The sequence below is a fragment of the Theropithecus gelada genome, chromosome 15, assembly GCF_003255815.1.
Source record: "Theropithecus gelada isolate Dixy chromosome 15, Tgel_1.0, whole genome shotgun sequence".
Lineage (NCBI taxonomy): Eukaryota > Metazoa > Chordata > Mammalia > Primates > Cercopithecidae > Theropithecus > Theropithecus gelada.
Window position 1 is genome coordinate 75,528,030 of NC_037683.1, and position 26,239 is coordinate 75,554,268.

At 39.3% G+C, this 26,239-nt stretch overlaps 1 protein-coding gene across 11 annotated transcripts in view; it reads right to left on the reverse strand.

Annotated features, from left to right (window-relative positions):
- IL33 (interleukin 33) overlaps positions 1-26,239 on the reverse strand; it is a 50,372-nt gene that overhangs the window by 15,370 nt on the left and 8,763 nt on the right. For 9 of the 11 annotated variants that reach the window (XM_025360556.1, XM_025360554.1, XM_025360549.1 and 6 more), the window contains one exon: positions 1,366-1,467. In XM_025360556.1, the coding sequence (XP_025216341.1) occupies positions 1,366-1,456 (91 nt within the window). In that variant the 5' untranslated portion in view covers positions 1,457-1,467. Of the gene's footprint in view, positions 1-1,365; positions 1,468-2,943; positions 2,978-6,086; positions 6,149-26,239 lie in introns of those variants that run through there. The other 2 variants (XM_025360551.1, XM_025360553.1) reach the window with 2 other exon arrangements.

Sequence of the window (26,239 nt, forward strand, 5' to 3'; positions counted from 1 at the left end):
TGTGATAGCCTGAGTTATGGCCTCGTGGGAAGGGAAAGGCCTGACCGTCCCCCAGCCCGACAGCCGTAAAGGGTCTCTGCTGAGGAGGATTAGTGAAAGAGGAAAGCCGCTTTGCAGTTGAGATAAGAGGAAAGCATCTGTCTCCTGCTTGTCCTTGGGAATGGAACGTCTCGGTGTAAAACCTGATCGTACATTTTATTTATTGAGATAAGAGAAAACTGCCTTATGGCTAGAGGTAAGACATGCTGGCGGCAATACTGCTCTTGAATACACCGAGATGTTTGTGTAAAGTCAAACATAAATCTGGCCTACCTGCACATCAAGGCATAGCACCTATCCTTAAACTTATTTATGACAGAGAGATCTTTGCTCACATGTTTTCCTGCTGACCCTCTCCCCACCATTACCCTATAGTCCTGCCACATTCCCCTCTGCGAGATGGTAGAGATAGTGATCAATAAATACTGAGGGAACTCAGAGACCAGTGCCGGCACGGGTCCTCTGTATGCTGAGCGCCAGTCCCCTGGGCCCACTGTTCTTTCTCCATACTTTGTCTCCGTGTCTTATTTCTTTTTTCAGTCTCTTGTCCCACCTGATGAAAAATACCCACAGGTGTGGAGGGGCTGGCCCCCTTCATGTTTCATTTGGTGAATCTCATTTTTTCTGAAATAGACAATGCTGATGGTAGTTCTGTTTAGAAATAACTCCAAGAACAGTTTTTATATTCTGTTTTTGCATTGAAAATCAGATTTGCTTCTGCTTCAAAGAGATGTTTATGTAAAATTAAATAAGGACTGGCAGCAAGCTGCACTTTTTTTTTCTAAATGGGAAAAGGGTTAAATTACCCAGCTTCAGGTATATTTTTATGGCAACACAAATTGACTAAGATGATTATTCAAATATCTTCATCTGTTATTCTCTTCTTCATCAGTAGTTGCAAGTTAAGACCACATGCCTGATATCACCAAAGGTCTTAATGAATATTTGTTGAATAAAGGTGGACCTGCTTAAAATTTTGCTGGTTTATCAGGGAAAAGGTTTTGGGGGTTTGGCGGCAGGACATGTGTGGAGCAAGAAATGGTTGATATAAAAGGCTATAACTAAGTGTATCACTATTCACAGGTGCAGATTATCTCAGCTATTCCTGCCCGGTGATGTATCAAATATGCCAAAGTTGGCTATGTATGGTCTGTTCAAAACCAGTCTGCTGTATTATATCCTTATGTGCCATCCCTTTTTATTTCAGTTCTTCTATTCTTAGTAGATTTTGATAAGAGAGCATGTATAAACATTGGAGTAGTAAACATTTGATAACAGATAAAAATGTGTGTAAAACATTCAGAGATAAGTAACTTAAGTCCTTACTTCCCAGCTTGAAACACAAGGCTTTGCTTGCTGTGTTCTTCCGCTTTGCTGTGGAAATTTTGTTGGTTGAATACTTCATTTTAGGCTTCATTTTTCAGGCTTCTATTGGATTAAAATATAATATTAGTTCATTTGTCTCAACTTAAAAACAAACAGGAACAACTGTGGCTAGCTTACTACCAAATTGGTAACATAAACATATAGAGGAAATAATTATTTCAGTAAAGTTTGAACATAGTATTCTAACTATGCATTCATGCTAGGATATGGTACTCTGCACTGCATAATGAGGCTTTGGTCAATGGACTGCATATACAATGGTGGTCTCACAAGATTATAATGGAGCTGATAAATTCTTATCACCTAGTGGTGTTGTAGTCATTGTAACATCCTAGAACAATTCATTACTTGCGTGTTTGTGGTGATGGTGGTGTAAACAAACCCACTGCACTGCCAGTTGTATAAACGTGTAGCACATACAATCATGCGTAGTATATAATACTTGATAACAAATGACTATGTTACTGGTTTATGTATTTGCTATACTATACTTTTTATCATTATTGTAGATTGTGTTCCTTCTATTTATTAAAAAAATCAGTTAATTGTAAAGCAGCCTCCTGCAGGTCTGTCAAAAAGGTATTCCAGAAGAAGACATTGTTATAGGAAATGACAGCTCCATGCATGTTATTGCCCCTGAAGAACTTCCAGTAGGACAAGATATGGAAGCGAAAGACAGTGGTATTAATAATCCTGACCCTGTGTAGGCCTAGACTAGGGTGTGTGTATTTGTGTCTTAGATTTTAAGGAAAAAACATAAAAAGTAAAAAATTAAAATTAAAAATTTCAAAAATGGAAAAAAGCTTATAGAAGAAGGGTATAAAGGAAGACATTTTTGTACAGCTGTACGATGTTTGTGTTTTAAGCTAAGTGTTATTATAAGAGTCAAAACGTTAAAAAACTTAAAAGTTTATAAAGTAAAAAAGTTATAGTAAGCAAGGTTAATTTATTATGGAAAAAAGGAAACGATTTCAAATAAATTTAGCTTAACCTAAGTGTACAGTGGTCATAAAGTCGATAGTCATGCTCAGTAATGACCTAGGCCTTCACATTGACTCACTACTTACTCACTGACTCACCTAGACTAATTTCCATCCCGCAAGCTCCATTCATGGTTAAGTGCCCAATACAAGTGTACCATTTTTTAATCTTCATACCATATTTTTACTTTACTTTTTCTGTGTTTAGGTATGTTTAGATACACAAATACTGCTGTGTTAGAATTGACATTTTATAATCTATTCTCTCTGAAGCCTGCAACCTGAAGGTGTTCTCTGCAAATAGGAACTTTGGTTTCCACAATCCTTTATTTTAACCCTGACATTCCTTTTTATTGATCCCAGTTGACTATAGCCTTTTATCCCTTACCCATCTCCCAGCTGAACCCCTCCATCCCCTGCTTCAAGTTATCCCACCCTTTCTGGACCAAATGAATGTATTTCTTAAATGTATTTGATTGAAGTCTCATGTCTCCCTAAAATGCATAAAACCAAACTGCACACCGACCACTTTGAGTACCTGTTCTCAGGATCTCCTGAGGGCTTTGTCACAGGCCATGGTCATTCATATTTGGCTCAGAATAAATCTCTTCAACTATTTTACAAAGTTTCACTCTTTTTGTAGACAGTGGAAATATTGGTACTGCAATTCTGAGACTGTTTTCTTATACTTTAGTATAGAGGAAATAAGTAGATATATTATGTTACATGGTTTTGACTGTAGGGGAAAGGAGATACAAACATAAAAGAAGTCATGAGAAAACCTATGGAATGTTAAATTTGAGTCAGCAATATCAGTGTGCCCACATCTTAGTTTCTTAATACTTTCTGCACTGAAAGGAACAGCGGCTCCAGATCTGGAGCTGTAAAATAGTGGTGAACATGGAACATCCTGCTACAAAGCAGAGTCACTAAAAAACTAGTGAGATTGTGTCAGAAGCATATACACAAGCCACCAGGAAAAATCTCCTGCTGGCCAAACTTGATACAATTTAAGGATCAAAAAGAATAATGGTGATAATTGACCATAAAGCATTTAAAGAAACCCACAAGTTCATAGCATTTCTTAGGAATTGAATGAATAGGGAGGGGTCTAGTCATTACAGAAGGAATGATAGAATTGAAACTGGCCTCATTGGGGTGCCACCTGGAGTTCTTGGTCTAATGACTGAGGAAATCAAGGAAGGTGGACACATCAAGGGTGAGGTTAGAGCAGAAGTTTAATAAACGAAAGAAGGAGAGAAAGCTCTCTGCTGCAGAGAGGGGTCCTGAGTAAGGGTTGCTGTTCTATAGTGGAATATAAGGGTTTTTATAAATGAGCTAGTGGGGAAGGGGTGCTTTATTTACATAAGATGTGAAAAACTGGTTAGGACTAGGTGTGTCATTTTCAGAAGGCATGAATTCCTGACAACAACACCCACCCTGTCCTTCCAGTGTAGTGTGTATGTGGGCTCATAGCCTAAGTTACTTCATGTTGTTTGACTTCCCTTACTGCACATGTGTTGGGGGTGAAATCCTCCATTGTGGACATACCTAGCTCAGTGTAACTCCTCTTCTCTGTGTAGCTGTAGGCATGTTCCAAGCATGCCCTCCTGAGCAAGCTTCCTTTTTTGAATATATCCAAAGAAGGAAAGGAATGTGTTCACTGAGGCCAACTGAATGTATATGAAATTTGCTGATTACACAGAAGGCACTCTTTTGTACCGGGGCTTGCTTCGTTATCTATGTTTGTGGCTTGATCTATTTGCCTAGCTGGTTTCTTCTTTCTTTCTGTCTCAGAATCAGACAAAACACCATCTTGCAACCCCCAATTTAATATTTGATTCAAGCAAGGGACATCAATTGATATGAAACCTTGATGGTCAAGCTGGGTCACTGTATCATACTGAAAAAATATGGAGTTCTGTATCATAAATTGAAGAAAACTCCATATTCTCTTAGTATGGTTCTACAGTCTGGCTTCAGCATTAGGGTATGACACTGTGCTGTGGTTTGTGGAGGGAGCAGGACTTCTTCTCCAGTCTTAAACTCTCTGACATTGCCTGCAATTCTATCAATAATTATTGCTTCTTCTTTTTAAGTATTGGCCTCTTGTTTTGCTACACTACAAACCAACCAAACAAACCAAATTATGCCAGCAGTGGTTACAGTGTAAATCCCTTACGAACTTCATATGAACAATCTCTTCTAGCAGTTAAAAGAAGAGCATTGAGTTCTTGGGTTAGAGGACTCATTAGAAGGTAAACTTTATGCACCCTTATTTTGTTCCTGGACAAACTTGTGGAGGCTGAAACTCCAAATGATCTTGTCTAGGTAGAACTGCTATAACCTTATGTGCATGCTACCTATTTACATCCACTCCCATGGGCAAAATCCTCGATGGTCAGCCAGTTAAAGACTACCTATTCTGCCCCTCAATCTTCTGCCATGGGAGTAAATGTTGTGCTCACACAGCTTGAAGACTTCACATCAACCCTTATTTTCTTCCTCTGATTCTCCCACCTTTGTTGGTCAAGAGTGCTTAGAAACAGAGGATCTTACATATCATTTTACTGAGCCCCTAACTTACAGATGAGTAGACTGAAACTCTAAAGATTAAGTGCCTTGCCCAGGATTATGAAACAGAACCAGGAACAGAATCTAGCCTCCTGACTTCCATCTTGATGCCAGTACTTCCCCATCCTGTCTGCCTCTGTTCTTTCTCCCTTTCCTGCTCAAAATAGGAAGAAAATAATCAGAACTGGGAATTTAACTCCAAACACTCAGCCTTTCTTATACACTTCTTTGAAATAATAAGTTTCTGAATATGGTTGTTAATTTGTAATCACACATTTGGAATAATAAGATAGGGAGTCCAATTGTAGTTACATTTTAAGTTGTACATAAAATAATTTAAATAGTAACCTACACAGAGTAGATAATGAAGTAGCACTTTACTAACATAAAAACTGCATTGCCTTGATGTTGTTTGTTTTCTCTTCTACCCAAGGATACTTACATCCTAGAAAAAACAATTCCTGGTCATTAAAAAAAGTTACTTTTTCTTTTGTTATAATCTTAGAATATTTTAATAAAAAGAAGTTACATTCAAATAAATATGGGAAACGTTCCAATCTACATTCTATCTCTAGGAGAGTCTGACTCATGTTAGCATAGAAAAGGTGTTGATAGTCCTTTACGGAAGAATCATGGGTACCTTTGTTTAACTATTGTTTTCAGTAGTTATTTGATCTCATAACCTTTTTCTCCCCTCTAATCACCCTCATGGACTAGTTTGAGAGAATGCACTTGGAAGAACTTTGCCATAAACCAGTATTGGCTTGCATAATTGAGCAAGATAGAGAAGCTGTAAATACCACATTTACAATGGAGTCATTGACACAGAGAAAGTCAACACCCTTTATAGAACCGCATGATAAGTCAAAAGCATAGTATTTTCAAATCCTATTCTGAAAAAGTATTTTCTTCAAATAACCTGCAAATTCTTTGCCTTGATCACTGTTTTCACCATTTTTTTCCAGACTAAAATTTACTCATTACTCTCCTATTTTTATGTCAGAAATATTTCAGAACATATGGCAATGGAAACATCACTGGTTCTTTTTTGCTGCTATTCCCAGTGATATACAGCAAATATCCCTGCACACTGGTTATGATACTCACCTAAGTTATAAAGTGCTGGTCTCAGATGATGTGGTTTCCTGTAGTCAGCATTTGTAGTATTTAAGGCAGTTACATCCCAGTACTACTTATATAGACACACACATGGATTAAGCAACATTGGATGACAGCATTTGATGTATGAGGCAATGCAGATGGAGCTACTTAAATGCATTAGAACATGTGGGAGCTTATCTTTTTCCTACCATCAGATCCTAAACAGAGACTATTTTAGCTGCAGCACTTTCATTTTATTTTATTTTATTTTTGAGACAGAGTCTCGTTCTGCTGCCCAGGCTGGAAATGTGTAAATGAGAGGAAAGTGTATGTGTGGTAGACCCTGACATTCTTTTTTCTATGTAAAAAATTAGGAGGACAGTTCCAAGATGGCCAAATAGGAACAGCTCCAGGCTACAGCTCCCAGCATGAGCAACGCAGGAGATGAGTGATTTCTGCATTTCCAACTGAGGTACCAGGTTCATCTCACTGGGGTGTGTCGGACAGTGGGTGCCAGACAGTGGGTGCAGCCCACCAAGCAAGAGCCAAAGCAGGGCAAGGCATCGCCTCACCCGGGAAGCACAAGCGGTAAGGGAATTCCCTTTCCTAGTCAAGGGAAACCATAACACACAGCACCTGGAAAATCAGGTCACTCACACCCTAATACTGTGCTTTTCCTAGGGTTTTAGCAAACAGTGCACCAGGAGATTATATCCCGCACCTGGCTCAGAGGTCCCACGCCCACGGGGCCTCCCTCATTGCTAGCACAGCAGTCTGAGATCTAACTGCAAGGCTGCAGTGAGGCTGGGGGAGGGGTGCCTGCCATTGCTAAGGCTTGAGTAGGTAATCAAAGCCACCAGGAAGCTCCAACTGTGTGGAGCCCACCACAGCTCAAGGAGGCCTGCCTGCCTCTGTAGACTCCACCTCTGGGGTCAGGGCATAGCCAAACAAAAGGCAGCAGAAACCTCTGCAGATTTAAATGTTCCTGTCTGACAGCTTTGAAGAGAGTAGTGGTTCTCCCACCACAGAGTTTGAGATCTGAGAATGGACAGACTGTCTCCTCAAATGGGTCCCTGACCCCAAGTAGCCTAACAGGGAGGCACCCACCAGTAGGGGCAGGCTGACACCTGACACGGCCAGGTACACCTCTGAGACAAAGCTTCCAGAGGAACCATCAGGCCGCAACAATTGCTGTTCAGCAATATTCACTCTTCTGCAACCTCCACTGCAACCTACCCAGGCAAATAGGGTCTGAGTGGACCTCCAGCAAACTCCAAGAGACCTGCAGCTGAGGGTCCTGACTGTTAGAAGGAAAACTAACAAACAGAAAGGACATCCACACCAAAACCCGATCTGTACATCACCATCTTCAAAGACCAAAGGTAGATAAAACCACAAAGATGGGGAAAAAACAGAGCAGAAAAGCTGAAAATTCTAAAATTCAGAGTGCCTCTCCCCCTCCAAAGGAATGCAGCTCCTTGCCAGCAGTGGAACAAAGCTGGACAGAGAATGACTTTGATGAGAGAAGAAGGCTTCAGACGATCAAACTTCTCCAAGCTAAAGGAGGAAGTTCAAACCCATCGCAAAGAAGCTAAAAACCTTGAAAAGAGATTAGATGAATGGCTGACTAGAATAACCAATGTAAAGAAGTCCTTAAATGACCTGACAGAGCTGAAAACCATGGCATGAGAACTACATGACAAATGCACAAGCTTCAGTAACCGATTCGATCAACTGGAAGAAAGGATATCAGTGATTGGAGATCAAATGAATGAAATGAAGCAGAAGAGAAGTTTTGAGAAAAAAGAGTAAAAAGAAACAAACAAAGCCTTCAAGAAATATGGCACTATGTGAAAAGATCAAATCTGCATCTGATCGGTGTACCTGAAAGTGACAAGGAGAATGGAACCAAGTTGGAAAACACGCCGCAGGATATTATCCAGGAGAACTTCTGCAACCTAGCAAGGCAGGCCAACATTCAACTTCAGGAAATACAGAGAATGCCACAAAGATACTCCTTGAGAAGAGCAACTCCAAGACACATAATTGTCAGATTCACCAAAGTTGAAATGAAGGAAAAAATGTTAAGGGTAGCCAGAGAGAAAGATCGGGTTACCCACAAAGGGAAGCACATCAGATTAACAGTGGATCTCTTGGCAGAAACTCTCCAAGCCAGAAGAGAGTGGGGGCCAATATTCAACATTCTTAAAGAAAAGAATTTTCAACCCACAATTTCATATCCAGCCAAACTAAGCTTGATAAGTGAAGGAGAAATAAAATCCTTTACAGACAAGCAAATGCTGAGAGATTTTGTCACTACCAGGCCTGCCCTACAAGAACTTCTGAAGGAAGCACTAAACATGGAAAGGAACAACCGGTACCACCCACTGCAAAAACATGCCAAAATGTAAAGACCGTCAATGCTAGGAAGAAACTGCATCAACTAACAAGCAAAATAACCAGCTAACATCATAACGACAGGCTCAAATTCACACATAACAATATTAACCTTAAATGTAAATGGGATAAATGCTCCAATTAAAAGACACAGACTGGCAAACGGAATAAAGAGTCAAGACCCATCAGTGTGCTGTATTCAGGAGACCAATGAGAACAAAGATGAAACGTACCAGAATCTCTGGGACACATTTAAAGCAGTGTGTCGAGGGAAATGTATAGCACTAAATGCCCACAAGAGAAAGCAGGAAAGATCTAAAATTGACACCCTAACATCATAATTAAAAGAACTAGAGAAGCAAGAGCAAACACATTCCAAAGCTAGCAGAAAGCAAGGAATAACTAAGATCGGAGCAGAACTGAAGGAGATAGAGACACAAAAAACCCTCCAAAAAATCAGTGAATCCAGGAGCTGGTTTTTTGAAGAGATCAACAAAATTGATAGACCGCTAGCAAAACTAATAAAGAAGAAAAGACTGAAGAATCAAATAGGCACAATAAAAAGTGATAAAGGGGATATCACCACCGACCCCACAGAAATACAAACTACCATCAGAGAATACTATAAACACCTCTATGCAAATAAACTGGAAAACCTAGAAGAAATGGATAAATTCCTGGACACATACACCCTCCCAAGACTAAACCATGAAAAATTTGAATCCCGGAATAGACCAACAACAGGCTCTGAAATTGAAGGAACAATTAATATCCTACCAACCAAAAAAAGTCCAGGACCAGACAGATTCACAACCGAATTCTACCAGAGGTGCAAGGAGGAGCTGGTACCATTCCTTCTGAAGTTATTCCAATCAATAGAAAAAGAGGGAATCCTCCCTAACTCATTTTATGAGGCCAGCATCATCCTGATACCCGATCCTGGCAGAGACACAACAAAAAAAGAGAATTTTAGACCAATATCCCTGATGAACATCGATACAAAAATCCTCAATAAAATATTGGCAAACCGAATCCAGCAGCACATCAAAAAGCTTATCCACCATGATCAAGTTAGCTATATCCCTGGGATGCAAGGCTGGTTCAACATACACAAATCAATAAATGTCATCCAGCATATAAACAGAACCAAAGACAAAAACCACATGATTATCTCAATAGATGCCAAAAAGGCCTTTGACAAAATTCAACAGCCCTTCATGCTAAACACTCTCAATAAATTCGATATTGATGGAACGTATCTCAAAATAATAAGAGCTATTTATGACAAACCCACAACCAATATCATACCAAACGGGCAAAAACTGGAAGCATTCCCTTTGAAAACTGGCGCAAGACAGGGATGCCCTCTCTCACCACTCCTATTCAACATAGCGTTGGAAGTTCTGGCCAGGGCAATCAGGCAAGAGAAAGAAATAAAGGGTATTCAATTAGGAAAAGAGGAAGTCGAATTGTCCCTGTTTGCAGATGACATGATTGTATATTTAGAAAACCCTGTTGTCTCAGCCCAAAATCTCCTTAAGCTGATAAACAACTTCAGCAAAGTCTCAGGATACAAAATCAATGTGCAAAAATTGCAAGCATTCTTACACACCAATAACAGACAAATAGAGAGCCAAATCGTGACTGAACTCCCATTCACAATTGCTTCAAAGAGAATAAAATACCTAGGAATCCAACTTACAAGGGATGTGAAGGACCTCTTCAAGAACTACAAACCACTGCTCAGTGAAATAAAAGAGGACACAAACAAATGGAAGAACATTCCTTGCTCATGGATAGGAAGAATCAATATTGTGAAAATGGCCATACTGCCCAAGGTAATTTATAGATTCAATGCCATCCCCATCAAGCTACCAATGACTTTCTTCACAGAATTGGAAAAAACTACTTTAAAGTTCATATAGAACCAAAAAAGAGCCCGCATCGCCAAGACAATCCTAAGCCAAAAGAACAAAGCTGCAGGCATCATGCTACCTGAATTCAAACTCTACTACAAGGCTACAGTAACCAAAACAGCATGGTACTGGTACCAAAACGGAGATATAGACCAATGAAACAGAATAGAGCCCTCAGAAACAATACCACACATCTACAACCATCTGATCTTTGACAAACCTGTCAAAAACAAGAAATGGGGAAAGGATTCCTTATTTAATAAATGGTGCTGGGAAAACTGGCTACTCATATGTAGAAAGCTTAAACTGGATCTTTTCCTTACACCTTATAGAAAAATTAATTCAAGATGGATTAAAGACTTAAATGTTAGACCTAAAACCACAAAAACCCTAGAAGAAAACCTAGGCAATACCATTCAGGACATAGGCATGGGCAAAGACTTCATGTCTAAAACACCAAAAGCAATGGCAACAAAAGCCAAAATTGACAAATGGGATCTAATTAAACTAAAGAGCTTCTGCACAGCAAAAGAAACTACCTTCAGAGTGAACAGGTAACCTACAGAATGGGAGAAAATTTTTGCAATCTACTCATCTGACAGAGGGCTAATATCCAGAACCTACAAAGAACTGAACCAAATTTACAAGAAAAAGCAACCCAGTAAAAAAGTGAGTGAAGGATATAAACAGACACTTCTCAAAAGAAGACATTTATGCAGCCAATAGACACATGAAAAAATGCTCATCATCACTCGCCATCAGAAAAATGCAAATCAAAACCACAATGAAATACCATCTCACACCAGTTAGAATGATCATTAAAAAGTCAGGAAACAACAGGTGCTGGAGAGGAGGTGGAGAAATGGGAACACTTTTACACTGTTAGTGGGACTGTAAACTAGTTCAACCATTGTGGAATACAGTGTGGCGATTCCTCAAGGATCTAGAACTAGAAATACCATTTGACTCAGCCATACCATTACTTGGTGTTTACCCAAAAGATTATAAATCATGCTGCTATACAGACACATGCACACGTATGTTTATTGTAGCACTATTCACAATAGCAAAGACTTGGAACCAACCCAAATGTTCATCAGTGACAGACTGGATTAAGAAAATGTGGCACATATACACCATGGAATACTATGCAGCCATAAAAAAGGATGAGTTCATGTCCTTTGTAGGGACGTGGATGCAGCTGGAAACCATCATTCTGAGCAAACTATCGCAAGACCAGAAAACCAAACACCGCATGTTCTCACTCATAGGTGTGAATTGAACAATGAGAACACTTGGACACAGGAAAGGGAACATCACACACTGGGGCCTGTCGTCGGGTGGAGGGAAGGGGAAGGGATAGCATTAGGAGATATACCTAATGTAAATGACAAGTTAATGGGTGCAGCCCACCAGCGTGGCACATGTATACATATGTAGCAAACCTACAGGTTGTACACATGTACCCTAGAACTTGAAGTATAATTTAAAAAAAATAAAATGATAGGAGAAAAAAATTATACACATCTCTTTTGTTTAAAAAATAGAATCATACTGCAAATATATTATAAGCTGTTTTTTCCATTTTCCAATTAACACTATATCATAAATATTTCCACATATTAGAAACATTCTTTTACAAGTAACATTATACGTAGTATTCAATCATAGAAATAGATCTTAACCAGTCTTTTATTGATTAATACTGGCTTTCCAGATTTTGTTTTTGTTTTCTAATATTGCCAGTGTTGCAACTGAGAGTTGTGTGTGTGTGTGTGTGTGTGTGTGTGTGTGTGTGTGTGTGTATGGGTTTATGGGTGTGGGTGGGTAGGTGTTGTGATTCTTTGAAAATATTTATAAGTTCATTGGTAGCATAAACTCCTAGTAGTGGAATTGCTGGATCAGAGAGTACATGTATCTTATAGCTTGACAGATACTAATGAGTTGACTTCCAAAAGCTTATATTTACAGTTTTGTCAACAATCCAGGGGAGTGCCCTTTTCTCCATCCTTCTAGAAACAATGAGTGTCGTTACCTTTGAAATGTTTGACTTTCTAAATAGTGTAAAATATCTTATAGTTTTGAATTTTACTCCTTTATTTCGTAAGATTATCTTTAATAAAAGTGTATTGTCAATTTCTATAAATTATTGATTTTTAAGGACTCTATCTAAACTAAGAAATTAGACCCTTGTCTGTGATATGTGTTACAGCTTTTTCCCCTGTGTCATTTATGTTTAGATTTTGCTAGTGGCATTTTTTGGTCATATATAAGTTTTCAAATATTATGTGGTAAAATATAATCAGTATTTTCTTTGAGAACTTCTGGTTTTGTGTTCTGCTTCAAAATACCTTTACTCTTCCAAGATTATAAATAAATTTACTTATGATATTATCTAAAACTTTATTGTTTAATACTTTACACATAAATCTTTGATTGACTCACTATTACTTTTGGTATAAAGAATAAGTTAGGGCTGGGTGTGTGTCTCATGCCTGTAATCTCAGTGCATTGGGAGGCCTAGGCAGGAGGACCACTTGAGACCAGGAGTTCAAGACCAGCCTAGGCAACATAAAGAGACCCTGTCTCTACAGAAAAAAAAATTTAAAAAATTAGCTGGGCTTGGTGGTGTGCATGTGCAGTCTTAGCTACTTGGGAGACTGAGGTGGGAGGATTACCTGAGCCCAGGAGTTTAGAGTTGTAGTGAGCTCTGATAGCACTATACTCCAATCTGGACCACAGAGTGAGACTCTTATCTCCAAAAATGAAAAAAATAAAGATAATGAAAAAAGAATACGTTTGGGATTTTTTTTTCTTCCAAATACATACCCCAACTACATTTGAAATTCAATTCAGACAAAGTGAAGTTTCACATGTTATTTTGGGACCAGTATGCAGAGCGCTATGAATGCTACAATAAGGAGTTTGAATTTTATCCTATGAGCAACATGAATCTTTTGAAAGTCTCTAAAGCAAGTGAGAAACATCATCTAGAGAGTGTTTTATGAATATAATTTTATGTCTGTGTGAAGCACCATCTGAAGGAAGGAAAGAAGGGAGAGGGAGGCGAAATGAATGAATAATTAGGAGGCCAATTAAAATATCCCGGGCAAAAAGCAATGAGGACCTAGTGAGGGCGATGTTAATGGGACTAACGAGGAGGGGATGGAATGATGAGTGCTACATGTACTTCTTAGAGTCCTTGCAGGTTGGTGTGAGTAAGAGCCCCAGAGATTCCTGTTCTAGTTCCACTAAGTCATGCAGTTACTGGGTGGCTGAGCCAGGATTAAAACCCAAGTCTCACTCCCATTTTAGGGGCATATGTGCCACAATACCTCTTCAGCTCTTTCTGGATGTGGGTGTACCTGCTCTGGACTGGGGAAGAGGGGAAACAGGGTGGTGAAGGGAAGTGAACATAATTCTAGTGGTTAATAATGGGAAACTCAGGTGGGGAGTTCAGTGACAGGGACAGGGAATGAGTTTGATGTGGGGCAGATGGAGTTTGAGATACTTGAGGAACAGTTATATGGACATTTCAGCAGGGAGTTGGAACTAGGTGGCCAGAGGCCAAAATTAGCCTTGTGGATTTGCTCTTCATTTGTGAAGGCATGATAGTTGATTGTGTGGGAGTGAATGAGATTGTCTTGGCTGAGTGTGGAGCAGGAAGAGAAAGCTCTGAGAAGATAAAACTCTGGGATATCTAACATGTAAGGGGAAAGAGGAGAAACAAAGTTAGTAAGAACACCAGGCAGAGAAGCAGAAAAAACAAGAGTTCATGTTATGAAGACTAGGAGAGAACACTGTCTCAAAAAGCAGGAACAGTTGGTAATGAGTACTTTAGAGACTTGGTTGGAGATTAAGAGACGTTGGAGGAGTCATTTAAGTATGGTGGGACTCTCAAAACAAATGCACTGGACTGCACAGTGGAGAAGGAGGAAGTACGACATTTCCAAGAAGTATAATATAGTAATGAAAGGGAACAAGGAAAGAAAGAATGGTATCTTTACACAGTGGTGTGGAGAAGGGAAGATGCTACTTACTAGCTAGGTGACCTTGGGCAAGTTACTTGATGTCTCTGAAGCCTCAGTTTCTTAATAATAATGATAATTTTCATCATAATAACTGTTATATTACCCATAATAATTTCATAATAATTTTAGCTTATTAGGTTGTTGTGAGAATTAAAGGAGAAGATATATTTTCAGCACTTAGCACAATAGCTGGTGCACAGTAGAAACTCAATATGTTTATTATTATTGTCATTAATATTGAGGTTTATATTGGGATATGATAGACTCTTGAGTATGCTTCAATGCAGAAAGAAAGTAGCCAATGAAAAGAGGTAAACTTATATAATATTTCCAGAGGAGACAGAGAAGAGAGGGGGAAAGAACACGAGTGGAAGGATCAGCTTGGAAAGGAAGAGGCACACTTCTTCCTGCAGGAGAGGAGGAACTAGTGAGAGAATGAGAGAATATGTGAGGTTTTAAGGTCTAGGGATGTGAACTTAAGGGTCTTATAAAATGGCTTCAATCTTTGTAATGTAGGTTCTGAAAGAGTTACAGAGATTAACAGAAATAAGCATTGGTTTGAAGTTTTAAGGATAAGTGGGAAAAATCTGAAACAGATCCTTAGAGAATATAAAATAGAATTAACTTTGGAACGTGGTATTATTGTTCAGTGAGCATAGAAAATTTCAGTTTTGGAAGATAAAAAAATGTTCTGGAGATGGAGGGTGGTGATGGTTGTACAACAGTGTGAATGCCGCTGAACTGTACACTTAAAAAATGGTCAAAATGGTAAATTGTATATTATGTATGTTTTACCACAATTTAAAAAAATGGTTCAAAAAAAAGTTTTTTAAATGGGAGTGTAAGAAGTAGAAAGATGGGAGTTTGTTCATAAATGGAAGAATTCCAGTGTTCCTTGTCTTAGAGAGAAAGATGTTCTAATGATGATGGTGGTCAGAATGAGATTTTTTGGGTGAATGCTGAGGAATGTTAAAGAGTCAAAGCAATGACCGAGAGTGACAACAGCAATGAAGTTGCCAAGGGTGACAACAGCAGAGGCAACAGCGAACAGAAAAGGAGGTCAGGGTCCCTAGTGACCGCAAAGGAAAGACATTAGTATAAATAGTTGGGCCCTGGGTTGGGGATGGGGTTAGAAAGGCCTTCTCTACTAGCCCTGGGAAATGTGCACACAAGAAAGTGGAGTGGGTTTTCAGAATATGGCATCACCAGGGGAAAGTCACATTTTAGATAATCAGGAAATAGTGCTTTTGAAGGAAAAGGAGGGAGAGAGTAAGGTGTATGCATGTGGGTGGGTAGGGAACATCCCAGAGGAAATGACATACATTTAAATTAGGGAAACAACATGAAAGATTTTAACCTGTCAAGAAATGATAATTAAATAAAATAATTTAAATAGAAATTTATTAGTTGGTCATTCACCTCTGAACAACAACAACAATGAGAAATATATGAGATATTGTCTTTTTCAAAGTTGCAAATTCGCATAGTTGTCTTTTTGGCTGAAGAAATCTTCCAGAAACTTACATTCAAGAAATATTGAGCACCCTTTACATGCCAGGGACTATGTATTCCACCAGCATTAACTCATGAGGTGCTGCATGAATATTTGCATTGCACATTGTCATATTATGTACATCTGATCAGCTGGAAAATCATTTATTGAATCACTAACCTTTTATATGCCGGACAATGCTCTTTGATTAACAATTTTCCACTTTTAAATGCTAATACATTTAAGAATGTTAAGTTGGCTGTTGGCCTTTCTTCTTTTATTCTGAATTTTACTTTCAGAATAAATTCATTTAATCAGATTGATTTGCTGTGATGAGTCTTGTTACAATGCAGAGTTTATGAGAAATTCTTACTAAAAATACATACTCATTATGGAAAATTTAGATAATACAGAAAAGAGAAAGTTTGACCTTTGATGTCCTAGAGAGTAGTTAAATTATCTGAAAAGAGACACAACTGGGAATCATTGTAAGGAAATCCTAACCTTCCCGAGATCCTGAGGGCACAAATGATGCTGGATTTGCCTCTGTTTGTACTACAGCATGGAGTGCTGCCTAAAAACATTAATAAATAAAATACTACTTCTAGCACTGGGCTAGGTGCTGGGGATACAGTACTGAACAAAGCAAACTGTCTTGCCCTCCTGGAGTTTACTTTCTATTGGGGAGAAAGAAGTTGCTCACATAGTAGTACAAATATGTTATTAATGAACACTGATAAATAAGAATTGGACTGGTAAAGAAGATAAAGTAGAATGGTACTAAGGTAGTGTAGTCAGAGAAGGTGACATTTAAACTGCACCCTAAAGGGTACGAGGAACATATGAAAGGGAAGAGACACAGGGAAGAGAAAACCTCAGGGGCAAAGGCCTTGAGATAGACAGAAGCCGCAGTGCTCAGTGAACAGAGAGTGCTAGTGTGGCTGGAGCAGAGTGGGCAATGGGGAGAGTATAATGTGAAGGGGTTGCAGACAGAAAGGGACAGAAGCTCGGTTGGGCTGGGCCCTGGAGGCCAGAGGAAGAAGCTCAGATTTTATCCAGAGTGTATTGAGAAGCCATAGATGAGTTTTGAATAATATGGGATGTGATTTGATTTTTATTTTTAAATTAGTGCTGTGACTATCATGTGAGAAACAGACGGAGGGCAATAAGAGGGAAGGGATGAGACCAGCCAGGAGTCTGCATTAATTCAGATGCTTAATAATGGTGGTTGTGGTGATGATGATAATGATGTAGTACTAGCTGCAGTGTTTGGTGTCTTCTGTAAGACTGATGCTCTACATATATTATCTCTAATGTCACTGTGATTCTGGAGTTTGGGTATGATTGTCTCCCTTTTAGAAGTGAAGAAATAGTGGCTCTTGCAAAAGGTCACATAGGTAAGAGGTAGCAAAGCCAGAATCTGATATTAGGGCTATCTGGCTCTTTCTCTTAGTTCATGGAGAACATTGGTAGAATGGGGCATAATTGAATCCCAGGACCTTATATTTCATTCACCTCTTTGTCAAGCTTGCTTTTCCTTGAATGGGAATAGGATCTATGGGGATATACTGGGATGAATGAACATATTGCTGGGTACTGGAAGCAATACCAGTGGAACCAGTGGAAGAAGACTGGTCCTGGCTGATAGGGAGAGGAAATGGGGATTATGACTAAGTTTGCCAACACAATATGACTTCGTTCTGGGAGATTTTGCAAAGGGGCAGAAGTGGAGAAGCAGCAGGGGGTGGCAGCACAGAGGAGGGTGTCACACCAATCCTCTCCTCCCTTGGGTGTAGCAGTTTCACTTCTTTCTTAAGGGAGATTAGAATACGTGATATGGAAGAAGGGAAGATTGAAGTTTGGGGAACAATGAGACAGCACCCTCCTCACCCAAACTGGATCACTTCCAGTCCCCTATCCACTACCCTGAAAGTTTCCATCTGCCACTTTCCTGGACCCTGGGGAGAAACTTCTCCTAGAGAAAGGAAATACTCTATAAAGATATCTAGTTGATCAATCTATGAGTCAAGCCAAACTCCTTGTGAGAAGAGGGAGGAATGGTGTGAGATTTTAGGGAAGCTTTCTTTTATGTCTTTAAGGTAAACAGTACTTATCATTTGTAAAGCACGTCTATGCTTTGCCTTGGTTTTCCTGGATGCGGTCTTATCCAGTCATTTTTATACATTGGCACTACCTGCCCCATCAAGCTTTCCAACCTTACTTACCCCTTCCTCCATACTGTCTACATTTAGACCGATTAGACTGTTTACTGTTCCTCAATTCACCATGCACTTACACCTCCATGGCTTTGCTCAAACTATTCCTCTTGCTAGTGCTACCTCTTGCCTTTGTCTGGGAAACTTCTGTTTAACCATTGGAACCCAATTCAAATGTTTTGATCTCCCTGACAACCCACAATCAAGCTGACTTTATTGTTTCCTCTCTCCCTTCCTTATATATTATATACATAATATATCCAACTCTGTTTGTTTTCCTGCCTCCTCCATTGCTAGGTCCTTGGGAACAAGGGTTGTGCTTTAGTCATCTTTATTTCCCCAGAAATTATCCATAGCAGGCACTCAGTAAATGTTCTGTAATTTGGATCAGTCCTTACAGAAACGCTATAAACTAAGTAAGGCAGGCATCATCCACTAGGCAGATGTAGGGATCCTACCCAAATCCCAAAGATCTGCAGAGAAATGGAGCTAGACTCCCTGGTTGAGCTGTTATGAGGTTGGCACTACTTCACCATTTTTGACCTACAGAAATGACAGTCTTATATGCCTCAGTCTACTAGGACTCACATCTTGTTCTTGGGTCAGTGCTCTTTGTAAAGCATTTTTAAAATCTGACTTTCCAGCTGGCCTGTGGCTCTGCAGTTTTAGTGTGACTGAACATTTCAAATTATTCAGTTCAAGTTGTTTTATTCCCCTCCTGGGCCCCCGCCCATGCCTCACATACTTTGGGAGCCCCAGTGGATCAAGTCTGTAGTACTCTTTAAGAAGCAAAGGTAGATTGGCGTCCCCTTCCCAAGCTTAGACCCAGGATTTTCTCCCTTCCCTCAAGTCCCTGTAGCTCTCCAGGTCTCAGTTTCCTTGTCTTCAAAACAAGGAGGGTATGCTAAAGCTAGCATTTTCCTCCCTGTTTCCTGTGTTCCTGTACAGGTTCCTCATTTAGCCCATTTCTTTCCTTCTCCCAGGGCCCCTTCTATCCTGGCAGCTCCACTAACACAAAGGGTGCCATCTTCAGAAAACATACAAATTCTGCCTCAGTCCTGTGATCTCCTCTTCTCCTTTCTACTAACCTTACAGCAGGACAAAATTACAGTGAAAAGAAAAGTCCACAGAGTCTGCAGCATTTTTTTTTTTTGTTTTTTTGTTTTTATTTGTTTTTTTCTTTAGTACCCAAATATCTGAAAGCTGATTTTTTTTTTTTGAGTCAGTGTTTTGCTGTGTCACCTAGGCTGGAGGGCAGTGGCATGATCATAGCCTCACTGAACTCCTAAGTTCAAGGGATCTTCCTGCCTCAGTCTTCCAAGTAGCTAGGAATACAGGCATGTGCTACCACGCCCAGTTAATTTTTCATTTTTGTGGAGACAGGGTCTCGCTTTGTTGCCCAGGTTGGTCTCAAACTCCTGGCCTCAAGTGATACTTCCATCTTGGCTTCCCAGAGCACTGGGATTACAGGTGTGAGCCACCATGCCTGGCTGTTGTTTAATGGATTCAGAAAGCTCTCAGTGCTGGAAGAAAGCAATGTATGGAAAAAAAAATCCAACATGGTGCATAGAGACCTTTGGTTTTAGTGTAACTCTAAAGTTGAGATCATTTTTTTCTTTTACTTTTTAAATGCATTTTACATAAAATTGGACAAGTAATGTAAAAATTCAAAGGAGTATGAAATATTTAGCAAGAGTATGTAGAGTTAAATAAAATTTCTCCTTTTTTTGTTGTTTGTGTTTTTTATTTTAGAGACAGAGTCTTGGTCTGTAATCCAGACTGAAGTGCATAGCTGATTGCAACCTTGAACTCCTGGCCTCAAGTGATCCTCCTGCCTTGGTCACCCAAAGTGCTGGGATTAGAGTCATGAGCCACCATGCCTAGCTCTCCTGTATTTTTTATAATTAGCCCTTATATAGTGTTTACTATGTGCCAAGAACTGTAGTAACTGCTTCACATATTTAAGTTATTCAATTATTACTGCAATCTTTTTAGGGTACCATTATTATTATCCCTTTTTTATATATGAGGAAACTGAGGTACAGAGGAATCAAGTAAATACCCAAGGCCTCATAGCTGAAACCCCAAGCAAACATTTTCAGAGTTCATGAGGTGCTTCAGGAAACGGTTGGAGGAATCCAAATCCGTTGCATTCCAGATCTTCCTCCCTAGCCCCTGCATCCAGAGCAGAAAACGCCTACCTAGAAAGTTTTCTAGGTAGAAGAGGTTTTACTGGTAAGAAAACAAAATTAAAACTTTGAAAATATGTCATTAGGCTACCTGAATTATTTGACCCTATAAGGAGGATGATAGAGTGAGACCCAGCTCATATACCATCAGTGGTAGTCAAGCTAGAGAAGATTTAGTAGCATCATAAGGAGAAAGCATTACACTTAATGATTGGAAGAAGTTTTCAAAACTTTGTAAAGAGTAGAATCCTTTTCTGAGAAAAAAATATTGCATAGGAAGCCTAATAGATAAGACAAAATCATTAATTTATTAATATAAATATGCTTCATAAGTTTACATTTATATTTACTCATTATAAAGTTATTTAATGAAATATACTGTTTCCACCATAATAATGGATTAATTGCCATGAACAGCCCTCCTGATAAAACAACTAAAATGCTGCAAGAAGTATTTTAAAATGTATTTTCAAACAACGTTGAGGGGGCATGAATGGGAGGCTAGCAACCTTGGCTTTTTTCTAAAGTTGTCTACTATATCCTAGAGACAAAGAGGAAGAATTATGTAAAGAACCAGGACCAGGAGATAAAGCTCAGGATATGTCTAAGATGGGGAGTCTAACAGGAAACTGCTGCATAAACCTGGGCTCTCAAAGGGCCACATTCACAATAGAAGGGTGATCAAGATAAATAAACTCCACAGAAGGGAATAGCCAGAAACCTTGTCTGTCTCAACTCCAGCCCTTGCTTCAAGGAAACACATATCTCTAAGAATTTATCTTCTCAGGACAAGTTAGCCCCTACATGGGTTTGTAGTCTGAAATCATACTAGTTGTGTGCTTCCGAAAGCCTGAAATAGAGAATTAAATATAACATAGTTTTAGGTTGGCAGTGCCCCAAGGCAAATACAAATCTTATCTTGAAGAACTCAGCTGCTACGCAAACCACCAAGCATTCCCACAGAAAAGCCTTCAGGACAAATGAGTAGTCTGCAGTCAAAATTTGCAAAGCAAACAAGAATACTAGACACCATGGTGAGAACCCACAAAACGAACAGGTAGCAGAAACCAGGCACAAAGCCTTTGTGTATTAGAACAAGCAGAAATAACATATAAAATAACTGATTTTAATATTGTTAGATATATTTCTAAAAGATTGAAAATACAAACAATAAACATGTATATTTGTAAAATATCCAAATAGAATATCTAGACATAAAAGATGTATTATTGACATTAAAACTCAATGGTTCAATTAAACAGAAGATTAAACACAAATAAAAAGAGTCAGTGACCTAGAGAACATGTCTGAAGTATTCCACAGAATACAATCCAGAGATACTTGGAGGTGGAAAATATGAAAAGAGGGCAAAAGACTTGGAAGAAAAATGAGACAGTTTTATGTCTATTTGGAATGGTAGAAGGAGGTGCTAGGACAGAGATGGAACAATATTTGAAGATGGAACAATATTTGAAGAAATAATGGCTGACAACATTTCAGAATTGTTGAAAGATCCTAATCCTCAGATCTAAGAATTTCAATGAATCCCAAGCAGATAGAGAGAAAGAAAGGACTGGGGGTGGTGGCTCAAGCCTTGTAGTCCCAGCACTTTTGGAAGCTGAGGTGGGATGATCTCTTGAGGCCAGGAGTCTTAAGACCAGCCTGGGCAACATAGCAAGACCCCATCTCTACAAAAAAATAATAATTAAAAAAAATTAGCCAGGTGTGGTGGCGGACACCTGTAGTTCCAGCTGGTAGGGAGGCTGAGGTGGGAGGATTGCTTAAGCCCAGGAGTTTGAGGCTGCAGTAAGTTAGGATTATGTCACTACACTCCAGCCTGGATTACAGAGCAAGACCTTGTCTCTAAAAAGAGAGAGAGAGAAAAGAAAAATCCACATCTTGATATATTAGTTATGCAATTGCAGATTATTAAAGAAAAAAAGACCAGCCAGAGCACCATAATGAGCCCTCATCTCTACAAAACATAAAAGAGAAAAATTAGCTGTGCATGGTGATATGTGCCTGTGGTCCCAGTTACTCAGGTGATTGAGGTAGGAGGGTCGCTTGAGCTAGACAAGTCCAGGCTCTAGTTAGCTGTGATCACATCACTGCACTCTAGCCCCTGGGTGACAGAGTGAGACCTTGTTTCAAAAGAAAAAAGAAAAGAGAAGATTGTAAAGTCAGTTATTGAGGACAATAAAACTATTTGGAGGAGGAAAAAAATCACCCATCCATATGGATGGAAGTTTACAGTCTTAGAGAGTAGCCCTAGAACTTGTGAAATAAACATTTGATATTTGCAGAACCAAGGTGCATCTTGTAGTCAACTGAGCATTATTAAAAACTGCAGAGGTGGCTTAAAACTCCTTATTTTACAGATGAGGAAAGTGCCACTCAGAGCAGGCAAAGGGTCTTCCCCAAGGTCACACAGCTAGTGAATGGGTATGTGGTGGAGCCAGGACCAGAACTCAGGTCTCTTAACTCACAGAGCAATAGTTGTGACTGCTCTTCCCTCTATCCTGCTGCCATTTCTTTATTCAGCAACAAAGAAAAACAAAATGTGAAGAAAAGTAGAGTTTCAGTTTACATTGGAACTTTTTGGTGATTCCTTATGTTTCATGTATAGAATTTAATAACTGAATACATTCTTACACAGTGCAATATCCCATCGCCAGGAACCAATGAAACTGCTCACATTTTTGGATGGGGGTAAGGGGATGCAATCTTGATTTGTTTCCTTATAGCTTATAACATAGTATGAGGGGAGTGTAAGAAAGTTTTAGAAAATGTGATTAAATCTGAGTCATGGAAATCAGTTATGGCACAGCATTCTGTAGAAGGTGGTAAGGGTAACAAGAGGTAGGTGCAAATCTCAGCACACACAAAGACTGCTGAGAAATACATAGGGGAAAGGCAGGTGCCAAGCCACAGCATGTATTATATATACCTGAGTCAGTAGGTCAAATAAATTCACAAAACTGTAAAATAAAAGAATCTATTCTGCCTGAGTTCACTGCTTTGGACCTGGCTTAGTTTGCTTTCTGAAAAGTTCGTATCTTAGATCCACAAAGGAAAACAATTTGCAAGGGTAGGTAATGCCTATGTATCAAAATGTTTATCACCCTGTTTATTCATGAAAAGATACTATTGCATGTATGTGCATGCATGCATGAAAAATTATTTCTATACATAATTCATCACAAATACATGCCAAAAAGTAAGAGAGCATTTGTAATTGGCAACAGTACAATCAAACAAATTGCTTAACCAAGGATGAGAACTTAACTATTAAGTCACTTTTGATTCTGGGAATAGTACCCAGATTCTAAAGCCTAAAGTGGTTTGCATGACTTAATTACAAAACCTAACAACAATAGTTCTTTGGGCAGTACTCTAAATCCTATCAGCTGATTTGCTGTTTGTTTTGAAAGAGAAGCATGAGATTTTCAGATGGCAAAGCTTTGGATTTTGATACCCATCTTCGAAACAGAATACAATATATATTTTTAAATTAGTTTCTTTGTAGGAAAGCAGGCTAATTTGGGTATGGCACATTTTTCAAACACATAAAACATTAATAAGAGATTTATTCCAGATTTTACCGTTATATAGTTAGAGCCAGTGAAAGTGTGCCTAAGTTCTATTCCCACTACGTAGAGATGCCACTAGATGCCTCTGGAATTGATTCTGGGAGACTTCATCTGAAGGCAGCTTTAGGAAATAACAAGGAATAACAAGAGGAGTTTCTGAAAAGATGAATTAGATGCTTATAGAAATAGGGAAAGAAGGGCCGGGCGTGGTGGCTCAAGCCTGTAATCCCAGCACTTTGGGAGGCCGAGACGGGCGGATCACGAGGTCAGGAGATGGAGACCATCCTGGCTAACACGGTGAAACCCCGTCTCTACTAAAAAAATACAAAAATTAGCCGGGCACGGTGGCAGGCGCCTGTAGTCCCAGCTACTCAGGAGGCTGAGGCAGGAGAATGGCGTGAACCCGGGAGGCGGAGCTTGCAGTGAGCTGAGATCCGGCCACTGCGCTCCAGCCTGGGGGACAGAGCGAGACTCCATCTAAAAAAAAAAACAACATTTATTAAATAGGGAATCCTTTCCCCATTTCTTGTTTCTCTCAGGTTTGTCAAAGATCAGATGGCTGTAGATGTGTGGTATTATTTCTGAGGACTCTGTTCTGTTCCATTGGTCTATATCTCTGTTTTGGTACCAGTACCATGCTGTTTTGGTTACTGTAGCCTTGTAGTATAGTTTGAAGTCAGGTAGCGTGATGCCTCCAGCTTTGTTCTTTTGACTTAGGATTGTCTTGGAGATGCGGGCTCTTTTTTGGTTCCATATGAACTTTAAAGCAGTTTTTTCCAATTCTGTGAAGAAAGTCATTGGTAGCTTGATGGGGATGGCATTGAATCTATAAATTACCTTGGGCAGTATGGCCATTTTCACGATATTGATTCTTCCTATCCATGAGCATGGTATGTTCTTCCATTTGTTTGTGTCCTCTTTGATTTCACTGAGCAGTGGTTTGTAGTTCTCCTTGAAGAGGTCCTTTACATCCCTTGTAAGTTGGATTCCTAGGTATTTTATTCTCTTTGAAGCAATTGTGAATGGAAGTTCATTCATGATTTGGCTCTCTGTTTGTCTGTTATTGGTGTATAAGAATGCTTGTGATTTTTGCACATTAATTTTGTATCCTGATAAATGGTGCTGGGAAAATTGGCTAGCCATAAGTAGAAAGCTGAAACTGGATCCTTTCCTTACTCCTTATACGAAAATTAATTCAAGATGGATTAGAGACTTAAATGTTAGACCTAATACCATAAAAACCCTAGAGGAAAACCTAGGTAGTACCATTCAGGACATAGGCATGGGCAAAGACTTCATGTCTAAAACACCAAAAGCAACGGCAGCAAAAGCTAAAATTGACAAATGGGATCTCATTAAACTAAAGAGCTTCTGCACAGCAAAAGAAACTACCATCAGAGTGAACAGGCAACCTACAGAATGGGAGAAAATTTTTGCAATCTACTCATCTGACAGAGGGCTAATATCCAGAACCTACAAAGAACTCAAACAAATTTACAAGAAAAAAACAAACAACCCCATCAAAAAGTGGGCAAAGGATATGAACAGACATTTCTCAAAAGAAGACATTCATACAGCCAACAGACATATGAAAAAATGCTCATCATCACTGGCCATCAGAGAAATGCAAATCAAAACCACAATGAGATACCATCTCACACCAGTTAGAATGGCGATCATTCAAAAGTCAGGAAACAACAGGTGCTGGAGAGGATGTGGAGAAATAGGAACACTTTTACACTGTTGGTGGGATTGTAAACTAGTTCAACCATTATGGAAAACAGTATGGCGATTCCTCAAGGATCTAGAACTAGATGTACCATATGACCCAGCCATCCCATTACTGGGGATATACCCAAAGGATTATAAATTATGCTGCTATAAAGACACATGCACACGTATGTTTATTGCAGCACTATTCACAATAGCAAAGACTTGGAATCAACCCAAATGTCCATCAGTGACAGATTGGATTAAGAAAATGTGGCACATATACACCATGGAATACTATGCAGCCATAAAAAAGGATGAGTTTGCGTCCTTTGTAGGGACATGGATGCAGCTGGAAACCATCATTCTTAGCAAACTATCACAAGAACAGAAAACCAAACACCGCATGTTCTCACTCATAGGTGGGAACTGAACAATGAGATCACTTGGACTCAGGAAGGGGAACATCACACACCGGGGCCTATCATGGGGAGGGGGGAAGGGGGAGGGATTGCATTGGGAGTTATACCTGATGTAAATGACGAGTTGATGGGTGCAGCACACCAACACGGCACAAGTATACATATGTAACAAACCTGCACGTTATGCACATGTACC